This window comes from Sapajus apella, unplaced genomic scaffold (genome assembly GCF_009761245.1).
Source record: "Sapajus apella isolate SASKATOON/1434 unplaced genomic scaffold, GSC_monkey_1.0 scaffold198, whole genome shotgun sequence".
Classification (NCBI taxonomy): domain Eukaryota; kingdom Metazoa; phylum Chordata; class Mammalia; order Primates; family Cebidae; genus Sapajus; species Sapajus apella.
In genome coordinates this window covers 431870-443162 of record NW_022437138.1, presented here as the reverse complement: position 1 = coordinate 443162, position 11293 = coordinate 431870, and the positions used below count along the sequence as shown (strand labels likewise).

The 11293-nt window shown below is 63.9% G+C and overlaps 1 protein-coding gene across 1 annotated transcript; it reads right to left on the bottom strand.

Moving 5' to 3' along the window:
- Positions 1-4360: 4360 nt before the first annotated feature.
- Positions 4361-10798, bottom strand: TBX1 (T-box transcription factor 1). The gene is made up of 7 exons (XM_032269753.1): positions 10349-10798; positions 8305-8406; positions 7324-7495; positions 6559-6714; positions 5846-5913; positions 5671-5771; positions 4361-5285 (listed from the first exon to the last, which is right to left on the bottom strand). The coding sequence occupies exons 1-7, from the start codon at positions 10780-10782 to the stop codon at positions 4816-4818; spliced, it is 1503 nt and encodes a 500-aa protein (XP_032125644.1). The 5' UTR covers positions 10783-10798; the 3' UTR covers positions 4361-4815.
- Positions 10799-11293: the final 495 nt, after the last annotated feature.

Below are 11293 nucleotides of genomic sequence, written 5' to 3'. Positions count from 1 at the left end.
GTGCCTCTCAGAACTGGTGACACGGGGAGATGCACCCCAAAGCTTCCAAGGTCTGCACTGCAGGAGGGGGTCCTGGGCTGGCCACAGAGCAGAGGGTGCCGGCGGGGCCGGGGGGAGGGGATTACGTGCTTACTTTGTGCAATTGAAAGCTCATAGACAAAGGATGTCGACGATGCCATCGCCCTTTATAATTAAGAAGATAATTTAATTACTGCGATTAAAACCTGAGCCTCCCCACCACATGGGCTGGTTTTAGCAAAATACTTCTGGTTCTGCTGTTTCCCACACACAGACCTGGCAGCGGTTAAAGAGAGACACTGAGTCTCCAAAGTTTCATCTGAGGAGCCCATCTGGTTTGAAGTAGTGTGACAAGCAGGAAAGGGAACTGAATCAAAGGCACCAGTTGTGTTTTTTGAAATCCAGAAAGTGTGTGAGGTAGCACCAGGAAAAAGGTCTCATCCTGCCCTCCCTAGGGCTGGGTGCCACTATGCCAGGCTGGGGAGTCCTGTCCCCACCCGCTTCTTGGCCAGGCTCTGCAGGATGCTCCTTCGGGGGGCGAAGGAGCTCGGCAAGGAGGAGGGGCAGGACGGTGTTGATGCTCGCCGACCCTGTGCCTGGGGCCTCACTGCAACCTACAGGGAGGAGAGAAGTCAGAAATGAACGTCCTAGTGCTCATGGCTGACATGGGCCTCCACCGTGCACAGAGAGTTTCTCTGCACAGGGCCGGGGTCGGCACCACAGCTGAAGGGGAAACTGAAGTACGGAGTCTCTGGAACACGGGCCGCATGCGCTCCCTGGTGCCCAGCTCCTGGTTGAGCTGCACTGCCACACCAGAGCCATCCCTTTCATCCTAGAAGCAGCTCCTCGCCCACCACTCTCCCTCCACCAGTGAGAGGTGAGGCTGCCTCTGCCCTCGGCAGCTGTGGCCACGTGGAATTCTCTGGTATGCGGGTGCTTTGATCTGCGGCACACCTGGAGATCAGGGCCTCAGCCTCACACAACTGTCATCGCAAGGATCCCACACACCCCATGGACTTCCCCAGCTGGAGGGTACACCGCAGGGTGGGGCCTGGAGCTTACCAGGCCAGGGTCTTGTCTCCCTCCGCAGTTCAAGGTGCCACCAAAGAGACTCACCTTGTCCCACAGCCAAGCCCCAGCGCGCTCCTGCCTCTTCGCCTCCAATGCTTTCCTGGGTGAGCGCGCATCGTCCCTTTGACAAAGAGCACACGCTGTGGAGGGCAGCTGTGGTGGGCCCAAGGTGGCTCTGGGCCTGGCCTTGTCCTCTGAAAACATGGAGTAGGCCTACTGCAGGATCGTCCACGCCCAGGTCCTGGGGTCCTGGGGTAATGGACCAGAGGGATGCAGTGGTGTAAACGGGGTGTGGACGGCCCCCACACCCGATTAGTCAAGAATGTATCTATTTCCTGCTTGTGCATCTGCTGTTGTTGGAGGGTTTTCAGGACTGAGGAGTCTGGAGGCCCTTCTGGTCTCTTGTCCTCCTGAGTCCTGGCAGCTGGATGTCTGGAGCCAGGTTAGGGGAGGGGAACAGGGCCTCCAGACCAGCTGGGGAGCCCGGAGGAGGATGCTCAGGGGAGCCTAACAGCTGAGGGGAAGCCTATGGAGGAACAGTGGTGGGACGAGCCCCGTTTTCCACGCCCCGCACTGCCCAGCACAGTGGCTCAAGGAAGGGTTAGGGCAGGTGTGCCGGAGAGGAACCTAAAATGGGGAACAAGAACGACGGGAAGGAAGGACGGTCACTGTGAGTCCCAGAGCTCAGCTAGGACAAATCACCGTAGGCCCAGTGGCTTATAAACAATGGACATTTATTTCTCCCAGTTCTGGAGGCTGGAGATCTCTGAGCAGGGTAGCTGTCAGCTAACGGGAGTTCATGAGTGCTCCGGCCTTGTGACCTAATTGCCCCTAAAGACTCCACCTCCCGACACCATCACCTTGGGGGTGAACACTCAGATCACAGCTCTCACAGAGGAAGCTGCTGGAAGCCCGGCCTTAGGGCAGCTGCCCACGTGAATGTCAGCTCCACAGGAATGGTAGTGGCTGCGGCATGGGCCAGACAGCACTGGCAGCCGGCAGGCAGTCACTGAGCACTGGCTGAGGTCTGACAGCATGACGGTGAGCAGTGGCATGCTCGGGCCCTGCAAACACACAGCCAGCAGAAGCTGCTGCCCAGATGCCGGCCTGCGAGCTCTCATTTACGAGAAGTTCTCAGATGCACAAACTCATGTGTGGGGGTGGAGGGGAGGAAACCCACACCCCTGGGGGCTGTTGCTCAGCCTGGGAGCGCCCTCAGCAGCAACAGTGTCAGTTTGGTGACCCATAGCCTGTGAGCCACAGAGTACCTGGAATGGGGCCAGTGAGGACCTGAACATTAAACGAATCCTAGCTTATTAGAGTGTATGGCTGAGCGAGATGGCTCATGTCTATAAGCCCAGCACTTTGGGAGGCCAAGGCGGGCCTCAGGGATCACCTGACGTCAGGGATCACCTGAGGTCAGGAATTCGAGACCAGCCTGGCCAACATGGTGAAACCCTGTCTCTACTAAAAATACAAAAATTAGCCAGGTGTGGTGGCACATGCCTATAGTCCCAGCTACTCGGGAGGCTGAGGCAGGAGAAATCGCTTGAACCCGGGAGGCGGAGGTTGCAGTGAGCCAAGATCGAGGCACGACGCTCCAGCCTGGGCAACAGAGGGAAACCAAATTAAAAAAAAAAAAAAAAAAGGATGTGAACATCCCCAGATGGCCAGTGGCGGCCTGCTGGATGCTGGGTGCTCTGTCTTGCCTAGCCATCGCAACAGCAGGGGCACGTGGACAGGCATGGAGCCGCACACCCCAGGTTCTTGCGCATGCTGTGGGTCCCACTCTCACTTACAAACACTGGGTTTCTCTTCGTTCAGGGGTGAGCTTCTCCCTTTAGCTTTGAACAAAACCAAGGCAGGGTTCTCTCTAATGGCAACCCCCCAGCACACCCTGGATGTGGACTGTGGAATGGCTACTTTCCGACAGCAAGAGAGGGAGGCCCTCTGCAGGGCAAAGCCCCACCCACTGTGGGGCACACGGGTAATGGCTGCCGAAGCTTGCTTATGCAGGTAGGGATCAGCACTCAGGAACAGGAATCCACAGCCGCACCTCCCCACACACACAACAGTGCATCTCTGAAATGGTGCTCATGGAGTCTGCAGGCCACTGGGGCGGCTGCTGCAGAAGTCTTCACACTCTGATGCTAAACGCCCTTTGAGGCTTTGGGTAGTCCTTGGAGACCCCTCCCACCCTAGACGGGCCTCTGGGAATGGTTCCTACCATTCAATTACTAAGACCCCCGCCAGGGCAAACGAGTACAGGAAGAACAGGTCCAGTCGGTGGTGGACATCTGGAAACTCCTGGCTGTGCCCTCGAGGAGGTGGCACCCAGGCTGCCACTGCCACACGAGGTGATGAGCCGGGTGGCCTAGAAGGCAGAGGTTGCCACAAACACGCTGAGACAGGCACAGGAGGTGGGGGACAGAGCCTCAGCCACGTGCACTTCCCGTTCATCTTGTGTCCAAGTCAGCAGCCTTGGCGCTCACCGGCTGTCAGCCCTTCCTGCTTGCGCTCAGGAAGGGAGGGATCAAAGAGTTCCTCCCCGCCCCATCCCTGGTGTTGAGTTAATGGGGAAAGGTCCCTTGGCCACCTGGCCTGGGAAAAATGCTTCACACACAGGTCTCAAGATGACTCATGGCCACGGTCATTGTGCCCCCTGGCCAGGTCACTCCGTAGGGACACTCACAGCAAATAAAGTCAATAAGCAGGGAACGCTGGGCTTGGGCTAGGCCAGCAGGGGAAATGCTAGCAGAACAGAGCTGCCTGTTTTTGTCTTTCCGTGATCCCATCCCGGTCAGGGGCTTCTCCCCCTCCCAGCAGCGACCGGCAGTGTCTGTCATGACCCTTCTTCCCAACTTCCCTGGGAAAGCACAAGCATCTGTCCCGAAAACAGGCCAGGGCACAGGCCCAGGTCCCAGAATAGGGACAACTGCAGGTGTGAGGAATCTAAGTAAAAAAGCAGGATGCACACCTGGGCAGTACCTCCAGCCCTGGGGAGATTGTGATGAGTCGGGGCGGTGGGAAGGTGGGGGTAGTGCGCAATCCTGGCGGGAGGGGCTTCGGGGGAGGGGAGGGGCAGTGAGAGCCCCGAGAGGGCGGGGAGAGGGGAGGGGGCGGGGCGGGAGCTGCGGGACCAGGACCGACCTACAGTCTGCGGGGATTGGGGCTAGGGAGACCCTGAGAGACCCAACTCGCCCCGGACTCGCTGTCCCGGAGATCCTCAACGCGATCTAACTGGGCGCAAATAAATGGACACGCAGGCAGCTTCCAAAAGAGGCGAAACCGTTTATCAAGTCGGCGCCGGCGCGGTATCTACAGTATCTACAGTATCTACACGTATCTACACCGCCTGCAGGCGGGGCTCTCGGGTTGTCTACACTGCAACTGCCGGCCGGGCCGCGGGCGACGCGGTCTCGGGGAGAACAATAAATATCACTTCCTTCCGCCTCCTACCGGGCGCTTTGGCACTGGCGGGCGGGGACCCCGTGGCCCTCGGGGCCGGGGAAGGACCCGCGGTGGCTTCAGGGACTGGGGAACCGGATACTTCGATAGCCCAAGGGGCTGGGGGGTAGCGATGGGGCCCCTATGGCTTCGAGGCTGGGGAAGGGGAGAGCCGCGGTGGCCCCTGGGGCTGGGGGAACGTGTTCCTTGATGGCCCTTGGGGCAGGGTGGCCGGGCCCCGCGGCCCTCGGGGCTGTGCGGAGCCGGGCGGGGCCCGCGTTATCTGGGGCAGTAGTCGTAGGAGCCGGGCGGCGCGGCTCCCGCCGACGAGTACATGTTGGCGGCCGCGGCGGCGGCGGCGGCGGCGGCGGCGGCCGGACTCACGGGGTGGTGGTGGTGATGCGGGTGCGCGTGCGGGTGGTAGCCGTGGCCGCGCAGGCCGGGCAGCGGGTAGGGCGCCGGCCGGCTCTTGGCCCCGAGGTAGTGGTCGTAGGCGGCGGCCGGGTACTTGTAGGGGTGGTGGTGCAGCGGCTCCGATGCGCCGGGCGCCTCCAGGCGCAGCTCGGGGTGCGGGGGGCTGGGCCGGCCTCCGGGCGCGCCAGGCAGCGGGACGAGGCCGCCGGCACCGCCGGCCCCGGACAGCGCGGGGCTTAGGACCCGGGCCAGCAGCTGCGGAGGGTGCGCCGGGTCCCCAAGCACGGCCGGCCCGCCCGCGTCGCGCTCGAATTCTCGCCGGGCCTCAGCCGCGTCTGCGGGAGGGCCGAGGGGTGAGCGCTGCCGGCCGGGGCTGCCGAGGAGCTGCGCCGCCCCACGCGAGGTCCCGCCGGGGAGAAGGCGCTCGGCCGCACTCGGCGTTCCCCGACCCGTCGGTGCGAGCCTGCTCGAGACCCCGCGCCGGCGGCGCCCCAAGCCCTCCCCGGGGCCCGCGCCCCTCTGCGGGCGGCGGCGGCAGCGGGCGGGGCGCAGCCGTCGGGCCAGGCGGGCGAGTGCGCGCTTGCCCGCCGCCGCGGCCGTTGTGCAACCGGCGCGAAAGCCTGGAGCGTCCCGGGGGCGCAGGCGAAGTCTGGCGAGGCCGCCGGCCCGGGGTGGGGCGCGCACAGGGCTGCGACCCGGGTCCCACAACCCCGGCCCTACCTTTTTCCGCCCCGCTGGGCTGCGTTGGAGAGGCCACGGGGTTCCGCGAGCGCGCGAAGGCGCTCATGAGCGGCAGCGCGCCGGGCCGGTGGTTCCGCGGCCTGCGGGTGGGAGGCGGGTCAGGGCGGCGCCCGCAGCAGGCGCCCGGCGCTCAGTCTCTCGGGAGGATACTCACCAGTCCTCAGGGTCGCAGTCCCGGAAGCCTTTGGCAAAGGGATTGCTGGCAATCTTGAGCTGCGTGATCTGGGGGGAGGCGGGTGTGAGCAAGCCGCTGGAGCCCCGCAGCCCCGGCCGCCCGACCTCGGCGGAGGACACGGGAGTGTTGGGAGAAGCGCACCAAGGGAGGGCCTCTGCCGCCCCGACAGGAACCGGCCCACGTCTGCCCCTCCCCTATAGAGCTCGGGGCTCCCTCCTGTGGGGGAGTATAGGGGTCTGAGAAACCTCCTCTCTCACTAGGGAACCCCTTTCTGGTGTCCCCAAGTGGATGGGGATGGAGACTCAGCTCCTGGCTGGGATGGGAATGTGGTCACCCCCACCACCCACGAGTAGTAGGGGGTGGGGAGGGGGACAGAGCGGGTGCCCTAGGAATCTGGGTAAACCTCAGCTCAGTCCCCTGATGGGGAGTTTCCTGAATGGTTTGGAAAACAAACTTTCAGGACGAAGTGACAGTTGCCGCCGGAGAGGTCAAGCTGACAGGAGGCTGGGCCAGCCAGCCTCGGGAGGGAGGGGCTGCTTGAGGCCCTTGGAAGTGGGGCTCCTGGTTGGGGCTCCACTGGGACCACAGCCTGCAGGTCTAAGTGGACCCACTGTCCCCTGGCAGCAACTGAAAATTACACCCGCTTTCCCAGAGGCGTTGAATCCACCCAGGTCCTCCCCGCAGGTCCTCACCCGATGGTTCTGGTAGGCAGTGACCGCCGTGAATCGGGTCTCCTCGAACACAAAGGTTTTGAAGTTCTCCTCGGCATACTTCTCGCTATCTTTGCGCGGGTCGACATAGACAACATGGAAGCGGGGCTGGTATCTGTGCATGGAATTCAGAATAATCTGGAAGACAAGGTGGGGAATCAGCTCCAGCGGTGGGGCTGGGCTGAGGATCTGGGGTGGGAGCCAGGAAACGGCTGAGGTCTGAGTTGGCAATGAGTTTCCTGGATAAGTTGGGCAAAACCCTTAATTCCAAGATGAGGCTGGACCACGGGGCCAAGAGGAGGCTGTGACCCACTGGCGACGGCCAGGAATGAATTCAAGTGGCAAAAGATCCGGGTTTAGGTTTCTTTCCTTAGGTGCCTACTCAGCGGCCTCGCTGGTCTGGACTCCATAAAGCCTCTTTCCCCAGCCTCCTTCCATTAAAAAAGCCTCCTGCATAAAATCAGGAGGGGCTGAGAAAAGGAGGGCAACCCTTTTCCCAGGGCCCAGGCCCACCGGGCTGTGCGACCCCTGACCAGAGGCTGCTCTCCTCATCTGCACCCCAGTGCTGCCCAAGCTCCGCCTCAGTCTCTGGCCTCACAGGGACTCTAAAGGGCCTCCTTGGGGACAACCCGCAGCCTGCTGGGGACAGGCAGGTGCCTGGGGACTCTAGAGGCCCCTCTGGGACAGGCAGGTGCCTGGGGACTCGGCCTTGCAGGACAGCCAGAGCCTGGGGAGGCGGTCGCTCACGTGGCCGTTGTCGTCCAGCAGGTTGTTGGTCAGCTTGAGCTTGTCGAAGGACACGATTTGCTTCATCCACTGCGCTCCCTTGGCAGGCGAGTCAGGGTGGTAGTGCACGCGGCCTGGCGTGGCAGGGTCGGCCTTCCCCGCCACCAGCCAGGAGGAGCTGTGGAAGGCGTACCTGGAGCGGCATGGGGTGGGGTTGTGCATGCGGAGGGGAATCCAGAGGGCCTTGACCTGTGTGCTGGGCGAACCCTAACAGTGCCTCTGAGGGGTTTCCCCGCCGGTGAAATGGAACCCTGTGCTGCCACATGGGCTGGGGGCTTTTCTGAAGGGGACTGTGGACTAAACAGACAACTCCCACCCACCCCAACCCTCAAAACAGTCAGGTAACTGGACACCCTGTGGGGCACCTAGTGGGGAGGCTGGGCTTCTGCCATCTCATTTCGCTGCATGCGGGTCCGCCTGCCCGGTGCTCCGGGTGGTGGGAGCCCACACTTGGCATTGCCGGCGGCCTGGGGCACAGGGCAGCGCGAAGCGCGTTCTCTTTATTAATTGCTGTTAATTGTCCGGGCGGCTGAGGCCCGCCCTGCATAATCTCTCCGGGCCACCCCACCTTTCCGGCCCAGCTCCAGGACCCAGAGTTCACTGGGGATGGGGGAAGGGGACTAGGCACTCAGGCCGGCCTCCTGGGAGAGGGAGAGGGAGACTTGAAGAAGTCCAGGGCTGAAGACTTGGCTGACCAGCCTAGGGCCACGCAAGCCCAGGGGCGCAAGAGCTGTCTGGAGCCTGTGGGAGCCGGTTCAGAGAGCTCACGGGGTGGGGTTGTGGGTCGGGTCAGATGGGAGTGGAGGAGGGAGCAGGTTGAGAGGTCGGCTGAGCAGCAAGGCAGGTGCCTAAAGAGTTCCATGGTGCAAGTACCTGGGAGTTGGGTCAGCAGGCAGAGACCCACCACTTCCCAGGGTGCCCTCCCAGGTCCCGCACGCTCACCGGTAACGCTTATCATCCACCGGCACAAAGTCCATGAGCAGCATATAATCGGCCATGGGATCCATGCCGAACAGCTTCACTTGGAAGGTGGGGAACATCCGCCTGGGGGTGATGAGGCCTCGGGTCACCCTAGCTGGTGGAAAGCAGCCCCCACTTGACCCACCCGGGCTGGCAGCCCCTCTGATCCACCCTTCCCTCCAGCCTCTGGGGGCTGCTGTGTCATCCTGTCCTTGGGCTCCATCTCTCCCGGCTTAGCTGCTCTAATCTAGGCAGGCCCCCACTCAGCTGGGAGTTTGGCACAGCAGGGAGCCTCCTGGGCCCTTCCTGGACACAGAAATGGCCGGCCCAGCGCTGGAGCCCCCACCTTCGGCAACCTCGGCCACATAAACCGGGCCTCGTCGCCTTTGCCGACTTTTTGGCCTCCAGGCCCTAGCCTCCACCGTGTCAGGGTGCCTAACATGCGACCTTAGCAGAGCCTCCGAAGCTTGATCGAAGCAGCTCCCGGCTCCAACAAAGTGAAACCGGGTATCCGTGTGATTTCGAGGCGTCACCCGCTGCCCTTTTAGCTGGGTCTTCGCCTGCTTCCCAATCCCCTCATCGAGGCGAGGACTCAGAGCCCTCACTCCCCTGACTCTCAGGCCCTGGCCCCATGACAGAGTCTCCCCACCTTCCTCAGGCAAGCTTCCACTCCCCTTAAGATACACAACCCCAAGACGCAGCTACCCAGGGTGGACTTGGCTGTGTCCTCTCTGTTCCTCAAATCTCTCCCGATTTGGACCCTGGCTCAGTGACCGATTAGGGCTCTTGAAAGGACATTCTGCAGTGCCTGGATGGGTGGAGGCCGTGGGCCGTCCCCACATGATGGCGCAGCAGTAGTGGCCGAAGGGGCCCTTCAGGACAACGCAGGGCTTGGCCGTCACTTGCCCTCCCCACTGCCTCCCCTCACAAGCAACTCCAGAAGGCGGTGGGCAGAAGACGGATGCCAGGAGCCAGCCTCTAGGACGGGCCTGCTCCCTCCCCCGCCCGAAGCCTCTGAAGGCTGGAGGGTGCTGTGGAACGTGGGCTGCTGGTGAAGCCCAGCGCAGACAAGGCCCTTGCCGGGTTGGCCTGAACCAGAGGCTGGGCTGCCGCTGTCCTCAGGAGGGCCTGTGTGCCTGGGGACAGCAAGGAGGGCCTGGAAAAAATCCACAGAGCTGGAGCAGAGCACAGGCCCAGGCCCGGGTTCCTGAGGAAGGACGCCGGCGGCGGGGAAACAGAAACCACGAGAAGGCTTTGCAAACAGGCCCTGAGCTCCCCTTGGCTGTTCGGACACGGAGCTGGTGTGTACATTAGACACAGCCCGGCACCCGCCTTTGTCTACTGGTCAAATCGGGTGCATCTGCAAAACTTGTTCCCCTTCTCTCTTGGTCTTTTAAAACAAATACGGGCCAGTTGGGAGGTGGCGGCGGCTGGCCGCAGAGTGAGGCCCCATAACTATGGGGATCTAGGCTGGAGGAAACTGGGTAGCGACTTCCACCGAACAGAGCACTCTGTTTTTAAGGGCAATCCTCCCCTGAGTGTCCAGACAGTTGCCCAGCTTCTGCTCTTTATCTTGCCCGCATGGACTGAACTCCAGAACCGAACCAGAGTTTCCTTGAGGTGGAAAACCTAGGAGACAGCCCGGCAGCGAGGCTCCCTGGACGTCGCTGCCTGCCCCAAGCCGGGTGCGCTCCAAGTCGGCCCGTTTCTGGGCTGCACCGCGTCCTGGGGCTGCGGGGCGGGCGGGCGAATCCCGCGGGGCTCCCGGCGGTTCCCGTGCGGCCCGCGCCTTCTCCTCCCGCCCCGGCGGAGGATAGGTGAGTGTTAGGAAGGGAGCGCCCGGCGGCTGTCGCCGGAGCCGGGACCGCGGAGAACGAAGGAGGCAGCGGGGCCCAGAGGGGCCCACAGGTGGCCGGGCCGCGCCCCCGACCCTGCTTTCGGCCCCGCTCGCGCGGATGCGGCGGAGGCCCGCGGCCCGGGCGGCAGCACGTGGGGAGGGTCGCGGTGTGGGGAGGGGCGCCCTGACCTGCCGGCCTTGGTGACGATCATCTCCGTGCCCAGCTGGTTGAACTCGTCCCACAGCGCCTTCATCTCCAGCTGCACGCTCACACCGGCCACCTTCGCGTTCTTCTTCACCGGCGCCTTGGCGGCGGCCGCGCAGCTGGCCCCGGGGCCCTCGGGCTCGGCGGCGGCGCTGGTGGCGACCCCGGCGGCCGGCGCGAACGGGTAGGCGTGCGGCGGCGGCGGGCCCGGGACGCCGGGGGCCGTGGCGGCGCACGGGTCGTAGCGCGGCGGCGGCGGCGGGGGCTCGCGCGGGCCGTACGGGTCGGCGCCGGGCGACGCGGCGCCCGGGAAGCCCCCCGCGGCCCCCAGGCTGCTCAGGCTGCTGGCCGTGAAGGCTGCAACGTCGCAGAAGTGCGAGAGCTGCGTGAGCCACGGGCTGGACACGGCGGAGATCATGACCCGCGGGCCACCGCCGCCGCCCCCGCCGCCGAGCTGAGCGCTGCCCCGCGCCGCGGGCCGAGTGGCGGGCGCCGCGCTGCGTGCGCCCCGGGCCGCACAGCCCCACACCGCGGGCCGGCCCCGAGGAGGCGCCCCGCCCCGTCCCGCCCCGCGCCCCCCCAACGGCCTCGCTCCCTCCCCCGGCCCTCGCCCCTCCCCCGCCCCTTCCCCCTCCCCGGCCCCCAGCCCGCCCGCCGCGGCTCGCTCGGCCCGGGGGCCCCCCGACCGCCCGGACCGGCTCCCCGGTGCGCCGAGCCACCCGGCCGCCCCTCGCTCTGCCGCCCGCCCGCGTGCGTTTCTCCTCTCCCTCCCAGGCGTTCTTTTCCCAATGTGCTGCTTTACCTTTGTGTTCCTCATTTAAATTTCCCATTCCGATCCTCTTTTCTTCTTCCCTATCTCAGTAGTTTCTCTTTATTTCTGTTTTACTTCCCCCTCTTCCCGCTGTAGTCCAGCCTCGCCTTCCTGTTCA